The sequence below is a fragment of the Eubalaena glacialis genome, chromosome 8 (assembly GCF_028564815.1).
Source record: "Eubalaena glacialis isolate mEubGla1 chromosome 8, mEubGla1.1.hap2.+ XY, whole genome shotgun sequence".
Classification (NCBI taxonomy): domain Eukaryota; kingdom Metazoa; phylum Chordata; class Mammalia; order Artiodactyla; family Balaenidae; genus Eubalaena; species Eubalaena glacialis.
In genome coordinates this window covers 99042182-99059275 of record NC_083723.1, presented here as the reverse complement: position 1 = coordinate 99059275, position 17094 = coordinate 99042182, and the positions used below count along the sequence as shown (strand labels likewise).

The following is a 17094-nucleotide window of genomic DNA, read 5'->3' as shown; positions in this document are numbered from 1 at the left end:
TTTAATGAATAGACAGGTGGGTGGGAGGTAAGATACAGGCAGATAAATTTGCGATCTCGATGATAAACTCAAGAAGCAATGTGACGTCTTCTATATGTCTTGCCGCCTATTATTTAAGGCTTCTGAATAGGGCGGTATGAGTAGAATTTAGAAAACACAGAAAATAGTCTTCTCTCTCAATTCTGCATCACCCCCTCATGTTTTGTTAATAGGCCTTCTTACGGTAGAAGGAGAGTATGTTAACTCAACAGACACCATTTGGTGGTTTTGATCTAAGGGAAACAGAGGACTTCATCAGCACAAGGCCTCAGTTACAATTCATACACATTATCTAGAACTGGGATCTAGAACTGGGATCAGTTTTCTCTCATTGGCAGTACAAGTGCATTTGCTAGAATATGTGACATCTTGAGCCCTGAAACTGATGATGAAGGAAGGTACATTTTCATGAGTGAGTAGCAATGAGCCCCATGTGGTAGGTGTGACCTGACTAGTTAGGCCAACCCTGTGGGTCCCTAAAGTGGGTGCTTTAGGTAAGGAGGGATTTGGGTACTGGGTAAGCAGAGCTATTGCCTAAAACCCGTTTCATCCACTTCATAATTTTCTTAAAATTGGCCCTGCTCCCAGAAGCCAAGGGGGTATCAGAAGTGTCTCTTGAGGCTAATAATGCTGTCATCTATGAGATGAAGAACACTTAAGCCCATATGAAACTATGCCAAGTATATTAAAGTGCACCGTATTATTAAAGTGTATTGTTCCTACACATCTAAGAAGCACATTTTTTCCACATATTTTAATAGAATTCTGCAAAATTGGTGTTTCCTCTAATCTCTTAACATGAGTTTTCCACCTCTCCAGAGATTCTAGGAACATAATTTGCTATTTTTCTCTCTAATTATTTATTACTCAAAATTTGTAGTATAATCTCATTCCTCTTATTTTCACTGTCCTTATTTAAAACCATTTTCTTTATTTCTTTGACAGTGTTAATTTTAAGATTTATGTATATATTTTATTATCTTTTAATGCTTTAACTTCTATCAAATTGATTCCCAAGAATAATATTGTTGGCTTAGAAACTATAAGTATTTTAAATGTTATAGATTTTCCAGATTGCTTTCCAAAAAAAGGCTACAATATTTCACATTTCCACAAGCAATGTATGAGAGCTTCCTTTCCTGGAATGTCCACCAGCAACAGGTGATATCACCAATTTTGAAATTTGCCAGTCCTGGGACTGTAAAGTGATATGCTATACTTTAAATGGTCTTTCTGTAGCTTTTTTGTGAACTTCATGATCTTTTCTCCTTTGTTTTGACATTTAGATATGAAAATATAAACTGCTTATTCATATCCTTTGTATAAAAAAGATTTACAAATAAAAAATTAAATTTAAAAAACAGCACTTAGAAAAATAGAAATATTTTTAAATTGATGTGTAATTCTTTCCTATGAAAGAATTTAAATGATGTGACATTTTTTACTTCTCAGATTAAAAAATGTGATAACATCTAATACTGAAGATCCATGGAGAACTAGCACTGCTGATGAAAGTAAAAATAGGAACCATCATTTTGTAGAGGAATGTGGCAGGAAGAACCACAGTTTTAATATTTTACCCATTGATACAATAATTCCATATTACACCCAAATCTCAAAAAAGCAATATAAACAAATATGGTAGTAAAGTTGGATTTTATATTAACAAGTTGAAAAAATTCTAAATATCTGTCAAGAAGAACTTGGTTAAAAAACTATGGTATACCCATACAATAAAACACAAAACAGAATAAAGCAAATACTTTTCATACACTTTCAAGAAACTAGGATGATATTGTGGTCAAAGACTCAGGTTTGGAGAAAGACAGTCCTTGGGTCAAACCTTAACTCCACCATTTATGATATACACTGTTCAGTTCCTCATCTGTGAAACAGAAATAGCTACCTTGTGGACTAGAAGTGAGAATTCAATAAGTTAATGTATATAAACTACATAGCACAGTGCATTTAGTTAATGATCAAAAAGGCTAACTTAAAACTAGTGATATAACAATTTATCACAATCCTTAAAAACTACATTGATATGACAATACTTTTATCACAGTCTTTATTTTTATCAAAATATTAAAAATGTCTCGGGAATTCCCTGGTGGTCCAGTAGTTAGGACTCTGCGCTTCCATTGCTGGGGCCCCAGGTTCGACCCCTGGTCGAGGAACTAAGATCCCGCTAGTTGCATGTGGCAGCCAAAAAAATTTGAAAAAAAAAAGTATCTGTTAAAACATGTGGGGTAAACTATTGTAAAAGAGACAAGAGGCAAAAAGTCAGGATGTAAATGTGTGTGTGTGTGTGTGTGTGTGTGTTTGTGTGTGTATGTTATGCTTAGAGAGAGGCCTGGAAACATGCACAACATTGTTTAACTGTGTTATCTCTGGGTGGTGGGATTTGGAGTGATTTTCGCTTTCATCTTTGTACTTGCAAAGGTTTGATTCAATATTCTACCATAAACATAAAACATCTTTATAAATGGGATAACGATTTTCTAAAAATGTGGTTAGAATATGCATCCAAATAAAGAACTATTATTTTCTAAGAAAAACAGACATTGAGTCTTTTCAAACATTGTACATCTTTCAAAATACTGTAAGATGCCAATCAACTGCTATATACAAATGAAAAAATACATAAAATTAACATAGATCTCAATATTTTAAAATTCAAAATGTCTCTGATGAAAACTGATGTAAAATACTCAATGTGACAAAGTAATAGGATTTCCTTCCATAAGACAAGAAACAAAATCAGTCTCAGGGTGCTATAGTCATGCTGTGTACAGTTATGAGTTAGAGATTTCAGACAACACAAAGTAAGGTCTTCCTGATACCCTTATTATGCTGTTTCTCCAAAAATGAACAAATAATGAACAGGAATCCTTGAGCAAACAAACCAATGGAAGGGTAAACACTTGTTATTCCTGATACTGGCTCTCTCAGATGAGCCTTCAGATTACCATGGAATGTGCCTGCCATCCTGGCATTCCCAGCATTCCTACCACGATGCAAGTACCAATTTCCAGCAGAATCTTAATCTGTTTTATACTACAGCTGTGAACTTGGATTTCCATGCTATACTTCCATAGAACAAAAACAATTTTGTGAGTGCAATATTTACAATAGCAAAACATTAAAAATATCATAAATAGCTAACAATACGGGAAAGATTAGGGACATTAAATTAAGTAAATATTAAATACATCCAGTAATATGATTTTATGTAGCCCTTGAAATAACATGTACAAAGTTTTTACGGCATGTATTTCTGATATAATAGTATGGTAAAAAAGCAAACTAGAAAATTGTATAAAATGTATAAAAAACTTATAAAGAAATGTGTCCCAAATTAACAGTCTTTGTTGGTGGCATTTTAGGTAATCTCCCTCATTCTTTATTATTCTTTTTATATATTTTTCAGTTGAACTAGATCTTAAATATCATCTAATCCAAAAATCTTCATCTTCTGTAAAATGAAAGGAATCTAAGAAATTAAGTAACTTAGTCATGGTTTCACATAGACATTGCAACCCAAGCCAGTATTCCTCTCTTCCACAGTACCATCTTGCTTCTCTTTGGGAGCATATAACTATCATTTGGAATAAATTATCTGTCCACATTTTTACCTTGATCCCACTATCTTCAAGCAAGCCCAACATGTCCAAAGACAGTTTAAATTCAGCTACTTGTTGCTATCATTTTAAAATGCGATCACTGGTCTTGACTGTAAAGAATTAAGCTAACATGTACCAAGGCTTTGCATGTTAACTCACAATTAATGGGTTTAGCATCTACGTAAATTTAGGAGGGGGCTTCTCACCAAGGTAGAAGGTTGATTCAGGGTCCTAGCGAGGCAAATGGGGAACTGCTTGGCCACTAAATACTTAAAATAGCAAATAGGCAGAACATCTGTGTGCTTCTGGAAGAAACACTGAAAATCTGTAGTAAAGAAATACCTAGGACAGTAGTTTTCAACAAGTGGTCCAGGACCAACACATTAACATTACCTGGGAACTTATTATTTCTTAACCCACCTCCCTAGTCTTACTGAATCAGATCAACTGGAAGTAGGGCCCAGCAATCTGTGATTTGACAAACCTTCCAGATAATTCTAATGCATACTAAGTTTGAGAATCATAGTCCTAGCAAATCGGTAGATACTATGGTCAAACTTTGCCAAAACCATGTTCCTTAAGCAAACATTCAGGGAAGGATTCCCTTTACCTTCTGGTAAGTATAAAATACAGAGCTAGCAATTAGAGAAGCAGGGCCCCCTGAGAGTCATTTCTGTCCTCTACACCCCTTAATCACTTGTTTGGTCACTCTGATAACGAGATGGAATGCTAAACAGATTTTTTAAATTCCAAGAGTTCCCTGCTCTAAATAGATCATTTTGTTGCACAGATGATGAGATTCACATGTTTTTCCTTAGACAAAGAGCTGAAATGAGTTATTATTATTAAAGGTTATTATTAGCTATTGGCAGAATTCTTCTTTCTTTGAAAACAGAGACATCACTGGCTTGACTGACTCTGAAACAAGGTTACAGAGAACTTTCACTAGAGGCAGTGGGCATGTGAGTTCTGTTCTTCAGTTGGTTTTGCTCAGACACATTCCGAAGCACATTTCATTTTGCTCTACAATACAGCTATTTCCTATCAAGCACTCACTATTTTTTCTCTAAACTTCAAAGAAGCAAATGATGCTTGAATATCTGAAGGAAATATTCAGCTCTTTTATTAGTATATTTGTAGGTTTATTTTTTCAATTGCTTATTCATTTAATTGTGTACCTACTAGGTATACACAAGGCACTGTCCTATGCAGGATAATGAATAAAAAGATGAATAAAATACTCCCTGTTCTACAAGAAGTTTGTCATATAGAAGGGGAGATGAGAGTAACAGACAAAAATTAGAAAAATATAACAAAGCATAATCCAGGCATCAGAGGTATATGACTAATGTGTGATGAGGCCTTAGTTAACTTGTTTACCATTTCTAGTTAGAGGGGAATTTATGGGTGAATTTATATATTAATTTGGATTTTAACAAATGGCAGAAAGGAGGAAATTCTAGGAGACAAAAGCCTCAATAGCACTGCAAAGTAGAAAGCTTTGAAATGTGATCAGGCAAAGGTGAGTAGCCCAATCAAAGTGGTTCTCCATTCTGCCCACACATTAATATCACCTGGGAAGCTTTTAAAAAAAAGTAATGCCCAATATCTGGAGAAAACTATAATTCAAAAAGATACACACACACCTATGTTCATTGTAGCATTGTTTACAATAGTCAGGACATGGAAACAACCTAAATGTCCATCAACAGATGAATGGATAAAGAAGATGTGGTACTTATATACAATGGAATATTACTCAGCCATAAAAAAGAATGAAATAATGCCATTTGTAGCAACATGGATGGACCTAGAGATTATCATACTAAGTGAAGTAAGTCAGAAAGAGAAAGACAAATACCATATGATATCATTTATATGTGGAATCTAAAATATGACACATATGAACTTATCTATGAAACAGAAACTGACTCACAGACATAGATAGAGGAGGTTGCCGAGGGGGAGAGGAGGGATGGATTGGGAGTTTGGGATTAGCAGATGTAAACTATTATAAATAGAATGGATAAACAACAAGGTCCTACTGGATAGCACAGGGAACTCTATTCAACATCCTGTGATAAACTATAATGGAAAAGAATATGAAAAAGAATGCATATATATGTATAACTGAATCACTGTGCTGTACAGTAGAAATTAACACAACATTGTAAATCAACAATACCTCAATAAAATAAAGTTTTTAAAAAGAACTCAGGTAAAATAAGAACTTTAGGCCATAAAGTTAAGAAAAAAAAAAAAAGTGATACCCAGATCCAATCCCTTCCCCCCAATTTCTGATATAATTTTCTGAAGTGGGGCCTGGGCATTGGCTTCTTTAAATTTTATAATCCCTGGATAATTCAAGTGTGAGGACAAGCCTGAGAGCCATGCTACCGCAGGGATATGGAGATGTCTGACTCCATGGCTCCGAATGCTGGGGTAAGAAATGTGCGTTCTGTTTAGGAAGAAATAAGAAATCATTAAACACTTCTGCACAGGAGAGTGATGTGAGCAGAGGTGTGCTTGTGGAATATGAAACTGGCACGTGTGGTGGGGATGTTTAACAGAAGGCAGAGACGAGCATCTGGGAGAGTAATAGTTACTGTGATACCACCAAAGAGGCCCAGTAACTGTAAGGAGTGTGGAGTCATGGCCAAGAGAAGGCCTACCTTACAGGGCTCATGGTGCCTGATATGTGCTGTGGCTGAAGGAGAGAGGGGACCTGATGATGAGCTTTAGAGCCTAGGAGGTGAGGGAATGCCGTACTAGTCAGAGGAACGTGGCTGGCAAGACCCACAGAATGGAAGCATCATGCATTATCCGTTATTTATATATGCCGAGGCCCTGGGACACACAAATCAAAACTACCAGGTACCTGGAAAATCTATGCTTTCTCAAAACTTTGCCTATAGAAGACAGATTAGGATTCAACATTATTTAGAGGTTCTATCCCAAGTGGAACATTTTTTTTGAGATATAAGTGACATCTAACATTATATTAGTTTCAAGTGTACAACATAATGATTCTCTCTCTCTCTCTCTCTCTGGGTATGTGTGTGTGTGTATATATATATATATATATATATATATATATATATATATATATGTTGTTAAATGATCACCATAATAAGTCTAGCTAACATCCATCACCACACATAGTTATACATTTTTCTGATAAGGAGAACCTTTACAATCTACTGTCTTAACAACTTTCAAATAGACGATACAGTATTATAACTCTAGTTACCGTGCTATATATTACATCTCCAGAACTTATTTATGACTGGAAGTTTGTATCCTTTGATCACCAGCCCCAGCCTCTGGCAACCACTGAGGAGTTCCCCAGAGGAGATCACTGAATCTGTAGAAAGATGTCTTGAGGGAGTATCAAGACAGGAGGAAAAAAAGATGGCTAGGGATAAATGTCCTGGAGAAGGCTCATATTTGGAGGAAAAACACAAAGAAGGAGGGGTCAGAAAGGTGGGAGAAGCAGGCAAGGGCACTATCAAGGAAGTTAAGAGAGAAAAGGGTTTGTAGGAAAATCCCGGAGCACGTAGCGCCCCCTCAGTGCTAGGATAGGTATTTATTCCACTGATACACACATTTCACCAAGTTTGGGAAACACTGCTGGAGTAAGATCAAGGAAATTGAGAAATTATCTCAGTGAACTTACATTAAAGCCTAATTTACATTCCACCCATGCTCAAACATGCTCTTCTACCAAAAATAATGCAATTGTAAATATGGTGGCTGGATTTTGTAACAAAAAGGAATTTCTTGGTAAATTCTGAAAAGACAATTTTGGTGGGGTGAAAATCTGATTATTGAGAGTTAATTAGAGAGAGATTAACAAGGGGAAAAAAAAATTACTTTTCCTTAAGTCTTTGTTTCCCAAACTGTGGTTTGTACTTCCACAAAGAGACGTTGTTAAGAGGAAGCCACTTTAGCTAAAAATAAGATAGAAACCATATAAGATATCCAGAGCGAAATAGTAATTAACTGAGAAAAGTCAAGTCTAAAAAGGAAGTGATTCGGGACGTTTCAACAATATTTGTAACATTGAAAGTAGAAAGTAAAAGTGATACAAAAATTAAAAGGCGGTCTTGAAAATATGGTTAGATGCTCCTAACTCCTACCAAATTGAGGACAAGGTCTAAAATATTTCAAGCAGCGAAATCTGATAATACACTAGCATAGTAAACGCACTGTATCTGGAGTCTCCAAACACCCTTAAATTAATCCACATACTCTGTCACTTGAAAGGTCCCATATGAAGGAGTTTGTTTTCCTTCCCGGAGTCTTTCTCCATCTAAATATAATACGAATATTTGTTTTTACAAATTAAATCTGTCATTTAGAGCACAGTTTAGTCTGTGGCAAAACCAAGCAAAAAAGTCTAAGTTCCAAACAAAACAAAACAAACAAAAAAACCCCCAGTCTCTTCAATTCTAAAGAAATATGAAAAGAACAATGACCTATAATAAATTGCTTATAAAAAAAATAAAAACTTATAAAATTTTCCATGCTGCATCTTTTTTAAAAAATAAAAGCAGAAGGCAGTGCATTTAAAGAAACAGTACAAAGAAAGTATCTGCAAAGCTGCATTAAACATTTCCCAGCTGTGGAAAACTCAAATACCCAATCTGGTTTCTATGAAACTTAAAAAGATCAAACAATTAGAAAGAAGCTAGGCTTGAAGGAGAAATGCTAGGGATTTCAGTAAACATCTGGTTACCATTTTCAATAGAAAGAACTAACCCACTTAAGGAAGTAGTTTAGTTTCTTTGGAGTAAAAGTGAGACAGTGGCTTTTTGTTCCCTTTTGCACAGTGGAGGGTAAAGGAAACATCAGACTGGAGAGGTCACTCACAACTCAACTTTTGTAAATAAGAAAGTTTTTTTTTCAAAAACTAAAGTAAATTGAACTCAGGTCCCTGTAGTATAAACAACTCAACCGAGTTAAGGTTAAATAAACATTCCTTGAGTTCTCCTGTGCCAATTAAGGAACAAATTCTGTTTGGTTGTAAATACATCAGTAATTCTATGAGCAATGAGGAAAATAACAATAAATGCGAACACACAATTACCATGTGTCATAACACAAAAAAATAGAACGGTGCAGCCCTATACGTTTCTCTGATTCAATTTCTTTTCTTTTCTAGTTTGATTAACTGAAGGCACAGAAGCACTTCTGATACCGTCCAAAACCTATTACTTGCCTAATAGAAAACGTATGTCCAGTGTGTTCGAGGAGAAATACCGACAAGGCAAAACACACTGTGCCTTTTAAATGTGGCCTTTACTCTTCTGTCTTCCTCCTAAACAGTCGTAGTGCATATTAAACTCAGGAAGGCAGCAGGAGTGCTGGTGTGGGGCTGGAGGGGAAGAGGAATGAGGTGTTCATTAGGCTCTGAAATTTTAACTGATGAGAAGAAGCATCTGCTATGAATGTGCACTGCTAGCCAGAAGGGACCTCTCCAATTTTGCCTCCAGATACACGTTTCTCCACTCCTTCTTTGCTTCCCCTTCCTCTCTTCTGCCCAGAGGACAGGAGACTAAAAGCAAAGACTCAAGGAAAGGAATCCTAAAATGATAGAGGTTTAAAGTCTTGTCTTGCTTTCTCTCATTCTGTGTTGTATAAATGTTAGCGCGCGTCCCAGAGCCGCAGATTTGAAAGGGGCGTCGATGGTTTTACTCATTCTCCTGGCTGATAAAGCAGCCCCTCAGCAGCATCCCTGCTTTGCTCCCATTCCAACAAAACTTCCTACTCTTTGAAATGGGCTGTTCCATTGCTGGATGAGTCTGATTGATACAACGTTCATCCTTCAGCGGGACCTATGCCTTCTAGGGTTACCACAAATAAATCTTGTACTCAAGCGACCCGTTAAACAGCGGGAATACAAAAATACTGGCCCAACTACTTGCAGGGCCTCCCTGAAACGGTCTTTTCAATAGGAACAATCTATTTTCCCGTTCCTGCTACAGTTCTGGTTTCTGCTGCAACTGTAGAAATATGCCCTCTTCAAGTATACATAAATAATTCCGACCCAAGGATAAAATATGGTCTGCGTCAGAGTCTCTTGAACTACATATTACTTAGACTCTACCCTGGGAGCAAGTTTAAAACTTTTGGAAAACATTTATTTTCTCTTAGGCCACCATTCGTTCTACGAACTAAGACAATGATTTACTAAATAGTACCTCGATGCTATGAAAGAGAAAAATTTGATGGTGCCTCTTTCTTTTTCTTAGAGAAGTACATGTTATAAAAATCCTGGGTCATATGATATGCTTTTCCAAAGCAAGGGGCTGGAAGAGCATGAAAGTGAATATTTCACACTACGCTAAGAAAAGAACCAGAAGGCGTAAGGCAGAGGACACAAACAGGACCTAAATGACATGATGGGGTTTTTGACCTTTAATGTTGTCTACATTCACGAGCTGAAAAAGCTATATGCTTACTTTTCCGTGTCCTTTACTGGAGAGAATCTTTAGGTAACACTGTGCGTTCTATTGTTTTACGGAATATTAAACCTTCAATGAATCAATCATCACCTCTAAGCAGATAACCTACAAATCTACATCTCCTGCCCTGACCTCCAGTCTCTGCTAAATACAACCATATGAAAACCTCAAGGCACCCAAGTCTGAGTATGTTCAGAGCTAAACTCATCCGCCCTCCCTACAAAACCAATAGGCTGAGGAACACTGCTAAATGTGGCAGAGGAGTCTTGAAAGCCAAAGAGGGGAACAAATGGACACAAGCATTAAAAACCTCAACAGTATAGAACTGTTTTATGTATAAAGTATTAGCTCTATCTACTACTGAATTTGTGGTTGCATTATTTTTGTTATAAGAGATTTGAGCATGAAAAGAATACCAGTGTTCCTATAAAGTTACATAAAAATGAAAGGTTGATGAATTAAATTTTAATGTGAAAGTCTGAGGTAGTTCACTATTTAAGGGGCTCAGCTGTTGGTGTACTATTTTATCCTCGTTTATTCATGTATTCAATAAATATTTATTGCGTGCCCCTATGTGGAGGGCTTCGTTTTATGTGATGAGCTGAGCAGACAGGGCTCCTGACCTCAACGAGTTTACAGATTTTTTAGAAGTGAAGTTGTTTTTTCCTAATGGAATGATCCAAGAGACTGTGTGTTGGAATTTCAGGAGGGTTTACAACCCAGATCTGTCAATGAAAACATGTTAAATTGGGAGGGAGACTTGGAAAGGATAGGACCTGATAGGGAGACCTATCAAGTTCATTTAATGCAAAATATCCAGTAGCAGCACCCTTCTGCTACTGACAGAACCCACTTTAAACGTACCTCTCCACAAAGGAATATTCACAATCTCCTTTCTGTATCTAGTTCCTGACAGCAGTAGCAATATTACCTCCCATATTTAGAGTGCCTACCACGTGCCATTCTCAGAACTATCTCAAAACAATCCACTACAGAAGAGAAAACTAGGGCTTTGAGAGGCTAACTTGCCCAGGATAGTGTAACCATTAAAGGTAACACCAGGGAGTCCAACCCAGGTTCAGTCTTAACTCCACAGCTTATTCCCTTTAATTACCACAGTCTACTAGTTCCCCAAGAAAGCAATTATTGTGGTTAAGCTCTTCTTACTTAATTTAAATCTCAACTTCCTTATGGCTTCTTTTTGAATACATATAAACTAAAGAAAATTTTGAAATACATTTTCCATTACAAAAGTTAAGATTGGTCTATAAGAGATGTTTCTTTTCCATATAAGCTGCAGAAACAGCTTCTGGCAAGTAGCCATTATAAATAAACCTTCAAAATTAGACTAGATTTCAAATGATACATGGATGTGTTGGACATTTTTAAGAGTGAAGGTGAATGTAAATAAAACTATGGGAGGAGAGAAACTATGAAATTATAAACAGGGAAGGAAATAGGCTTTTTCTTCTTTAATATATTTTCCACAACATTAAGTAGTGATCTGTATCTCTCGCTCTGTTGACTATACCTTTTAATAGTGCATCCCAAGAACACAGTTGGGTAAATGACAGTGTCCTTCTTAGTGGGTGGAAAGCTGTAGCAATATTATTTAAAATATGATCTCCAAACACAATATATCAAATGTAATATCAATACAAATATCGATAAATACTATTTATCACAATATTAACCCTAGCCCTTCCTAGAAAGGCTTTCACTATACCATGCTGTCATGTTACACTCTCAGCTCGCATTGGAAGGTTGCTATGTGAACCAAGATATGACATCCACTTCGTCTGCAATACAAATGTTGCTCTGACCCTTGACCCGTTACATAATGTCATCAACTTAATAATCCCTTTGAAAAAGTTGTTTTAAATGTACTACTTGGGCATATCGGAGATCAGCGGAAGGAACTATAGAATTCCCTCCTTCCTGAGAGCAAAACCTCTATTCTTTCCCTTGTTGCTCTGGGTACTTGGCAGCTCAAGCCAAAATTAAGCCAAAATTAAGCCAAAATTATGGTAGCTAAGAGGAATATCCAGTCTGAGCCCTAATTTTATATTTCCATTTTAGTAATCATATTATTATATGTTTGACTATAAACCATCAAATCCTTTTTGAATGAGGTTTGATGTAAGTTAAAAACCTAACCTACCTCAGTCCTAGAGTTTAATCATCAGCTTGGTCTGAAATCAGATGACATAGAATTAGTCTAGATCCATGGGTCAGCACACGTTTTCTGTAAAGGGCCCAATAATAAATATTTTAGGCCTTAAGAGCCATACAGTCTCTGTTGCAACTACTCAACTCTGCTGCTGTAGAACAAAAAAGGCCAAAGACAGTACAAAAACAAATGCGTGGCTGTGTTCCAATCAAACTTTGTTTACAGAAACAGGCGTTGGGCCAGATTTGGTCAGTGGGCCATGGTTTGCCAGCCCCTGGCAAGAAAATGTCTATGTTCTTTCACTTTCTGTATTTCTTCAAAAACCATTCCATGTAAAACTCCCAAGTTACAAAAACAAGAGCAATTTGAAACCATAAGAGTGACTCCAATTCTGTAGCTTTGATAGCAGTTGGCATTTGTTTTTCACGTTGACTATATAATACACTTAATTTAAAAGTGCAGAATGTACTCAGGAGTGGACAGAAAATTGCTAAATATGCTCTACTCTTCAAGTATACATAAATAATTCTGATCTAATGATAAAGTCCATTGAATCAGAGTCCCCTGAGTCACACCCTTCTTGGATGTTGCCATGGGAATAGGTTAAGAACTTTTTTGGAAAACACCTACTCTTTTAGGCCACTATACTATTCCACGTACTAAAGCACTGATTTACTAAATACTATCTAGATACTAGGAAAGGGAATAATTGGTTGGTCCTTCCAATCTTTTCCTTTAGAGAATTATGTTCTTACAAATGCAGGGACATAAGATATATTTTTCCAAAGCAGCGTATTGAAGGACCATAAATGTATATGTTTTACATTCTGCTAAGTTTTGTAAGCATAAATCTCTAAAGACAATTGTCCTCTTACTGTTCTCAAAATCAGCTTAAAGTCGAAATGCTGATAAATAACTATACCAATAAATTTTAAGTAGTTCAATGGCATTGTAGCAAGCAGACTTTTGTATCGTTTTATTCCCAAAATTAACTTTAAACATTGCTATTCTTTGAACCAATAGTATATCCCTTAGGACAATGCTCCCCAAACTAGGTTACATGTCAGAATTACCTGTGTCTGTTTTTAACATATAAATTTCTGGGTCCCACTCCCAGACTACTGAATGAGAAAAATATCAGTGGGGCTTTACTTTGTTTCTTCCCAGAACTCTGATGCGTGTGGACAAAGTGATTAAATTCTCACCACATACTCTTGTGAAGTAAAAATTCATTACTGCCTTTAACAGATAAGAGAACTAGAACTCAGAGAACTTAACTTGCTTAAGGTCAAGTATACACAGCCTTATAGTCGTTCCGGTTAGAGCCACCAATTTCTGTTATACCATAGAATGGAATTAACCGGGGAAAAACATAATGCCCATATTCGAATTTACAACCCGAGACTGGTTACTTTTCCTTTCAATAAATGTCTACTAAATTAGTGGGAAAATTAAATACAATATGAAGCCCAAACGTAACTCTGCATTATACTTAATCATAGGATGTTGCCTGCCTAGACTAGCACCCTTTAATTTTTTCTAATTTTTATCCATTTCTGACCTTAAATGGTTAAAAAAAAAAAGTGGCCCCATGCTGGAAAAAGGCCACCTGTGCTTCAAAGGATGGCACAAAAAAGAGATCAGCAGAAATGGTGGGGGTCAAGTCGAAAGAGGATTGGAAAGCAGGTGGAATAAATGAGTAGAATAGGGAAAATGCGTTTTATATTTATTTTCCTAGGACTAAAAATGTATTTTATAAATGTGTCAAATCTGCACCTGAGTACTCTTGTACTTTGTGGGAGTGCCTATTTTGTTTTTAATGTAATATTTTCAAATTTCAGGTTAGCAAACAGCAATGGTAAAAAGAAAGATAGGTGGGGTAGGTCTCCAGATCATTCTGAATTGCTTCCACTTTCCCCAAGCTGTTCAACATGGGGAGACGAAGTTTAAATGTGCCAGTATAGCATCCCACTTTCTGCTGCTGTACACATAGTAAAATAAGCATGGGGTGGATATGTGGAACTAAAGAAAAAAAATTTTTACAAGAATCAAATCTCTAGAAAATATTTTTGATAGTATGTGCTTCAATTCAAACATAATTTGTAGATTAAATGTGTGGCCACGGAAAATAAGCTGCGATAAAAAAGTGGCTTTTTTTCTGTAGGTTAGATAATCAGGGACATGTTAGATGACGGTCATAGAACTTTTTTTATCTCAGGTATTCAATGCACATGCTCTCACAGTGAAAACTACAAAATCCAATGAAGAACCAAAAATCAATTTCCCATACTTGTGAAATTGCTACCCTTTCCTGAGGCTGATCCAGGAAAAATATCTTACGATACAAAGTAAAAGAATACCCAGAAAGAGGCATGGATATTTTCAAAGCTGAGGAAATGTGGGGAAAGGGAGCCAAATCAGTATTTACACTGACAAATTCTGGTGACACCATCTAGTTTTCTTGTGCTACGGGCCCAGCAGCTCCCTTTGCTGCCAGATTCTTTCTTGGTATTTGGAATCTGCAAACTCATCCTCCTTTTTCTTGTAAAACTGACTCGAGGACATCAAGGGAGAGAAGAGCCATATTCCTTGTTTTGCAACTGGAGAAAACTGAAAATTGGAATTGAAGTTGAAATGCACAGATAATCCAAGCTGTGCCTATACACAGTCAGTAGCAGCACCGAGGAGACAGAAGAACATGGGAATTTCAGACAACAGTGTTGTGTTATCAGGGCCGATGCTTTGCAGGGTTCCAGGAGCACAGCTCATGTGGCACAAAGGCGGTGGTTAGACAGTCAAGCACCTGGTTCAGCGATGGGCTAAAATAATTTACGGGATGAGAGGAAGACTAAATGTTTTACATCTTTCCTTAATACCAACAGCAACTATTCTGATCAATGGTTTTCTGACAATATCATTTATGGATGTTCCAGAACTTTAGATTGGTCCTTCTTAATAGAACCAACCCCAGTGAGGTTTGTAAACTTGGTTTCCAGCTGCTTTGATATTCCAGAGCATTCAACTTCCCTTTTGTTTTTCTTATTTGTTTCCAAAAGCTCTAGATTTGCATACTTCTCCTGGGGGCAGGGACCAGCAAATGGCATTCCTGAAGACCTGTGCTAATGACCTCTGCACATTTTTAAGAACTTTCTTTTCATCAAAGTGGATCTCTTGGGGCTTTCTTCCCTGGGAGCTTTGTTAGCTAAGCAGCTTATAACTTTACCGTCAACATGGTAAAAGGTGGTGAAGGGTAATCATGGCTAAATGTCCCCCAGCCTCTTTCACTGACCAGCATAAACCAGCAGTTTAAAGAGCAAGGGGGGACCTAACTGAAGAGCAAGTGCTACGAGGATGTCAAGATGGCTGAAAGTGAAATGACAAATGAAAATTATTGTGGCACCGGGATCTGACTTTTTCTCCCAAAGGAAACCATCATGGAGATCAACAGTGGATTCAAATTGCTTTCCCTCCCCCCGCTTTTGATAAAAAGGAAAACAGATACACTGTGTTGTCGTAAAGAGAAAAATCTGACTGGCTCATGGAGAATGAGTGCTATACATCCTGGTAGCTCTAATAATGATAGATTAGTGCAGGATAAGGGGCCAAAAGAGGGAGTGGGCAACACGGAGGTGAAGAGGACGAGCACAGAAGTGAGAGTTGGAACACAGGGGTTCAAATCCTGCCCTTCCATCACCCCAGGTTTAAGATACAAGGTGAGTCACTGCACCTCTCCAAGCCTCAGTTTCCTCTTCTGGAATTGGGGAAGGAATGAATATTTCTTAATCTTAGGGCACTCAGGGGCCTTCAGTGAGGATTAAATGAGGCCATGAATACAGAATACAACATGTCACATGGTTAGTTACTCAAGAAATGTCAGCTGTTACTGTTATTGCCCTTTTGACCCTCATCACCTACTCAACTTCTTTTTCAAATAACTTGTTTAAAAACTTGTCTCTTATTTTTCACTTCAAATGATAGAAATAAAAAGTACACAGCCATAAATAAATTAATTAATTAATTAAAAAAAATAAAGTACTTGACTAGTAATGGCGTGTGAGATAAATATCTATACTTCTTTTGCATTTAGAACCAATCTGTGAATCACATTTAGCTGGCTTCTCGAAACAATTTCCAGCACATTCTACTTGCAGTCAGATGAAGTGGCAATTTTCTTAAAATATGGAGCAGTTTGGTGCTGGGCAGAACATGTATTTGGGCTCATAAACATAAACATGTTTTACGTAGCATTTAAAGATGAACTATGCAGCTCCAAAATGCTACAAAAATATAAACAAAATAATTTCAGGAATGAAGAAATGTAGCTAAAAGAAAATGGAGAGGAAGCAGAAAAGGAGCCAAGTTTTCTATGATGCAAGAAAGCTGATCATGGGTAAAACTTGGTTCTTGTGAATTTTTTTAGAGGAAGATAGTAGCACATTTCAGGAAATATTTAATATTAGAAGACAAGCAACTTTGGTAATTACTCCGGACTCTGACCTTTTTCTAGTAGCCCCAGCCCAGGGTCGGCACCGAGCCTTTCTTCAGTGATGACAACCGCGTAGTGATGCTGAGTGAGAATGCGCTGGTGGAGCTGAAGCTCCCTTTTGCTGGAGGAAGGAGGCCTGTAGAGAACGGCCTTTCTGCCATGGCTGCCGAAGTGGGTCTCAACTGACTCTTCGATCTACAGAAAGAAAGAAGGCATAAAAATTCAAGGAGAAAAAGGAGCACGTTTCCCTTGAAGGAGATCATTAATGCAAATCGGGGGCCGTTCAGAAAGTTGTCTTTTAAGTTCTTC

The 17094-nt window shown here is 37.0% G+C and overlaps 1 protein-coding gene across 2 annotated transcripts in view; it reads right to left on the bottom strand.

The window, feature by feature from the left end:
* CPED1 (cadherin like and PC-esterase domain containing 1) overlaps positions 1-17094 on the bottom strand; it is a 295598-nt gene that overhangs the window by 248566 nt on the left and 29938 nt on the right. For both annotated transcript variants that reach the window (XM_061197986.1, XM_061197987.1), the window contains exon 2: positions 16797-16980. In XM_061197986.1, the coding sequence (XP_061053969.1) occupies positions 16797-16980 (184 nt within the window). The remainder of the gene's footprint in view (positions 1-16796; positions 16981-17094) is intronic.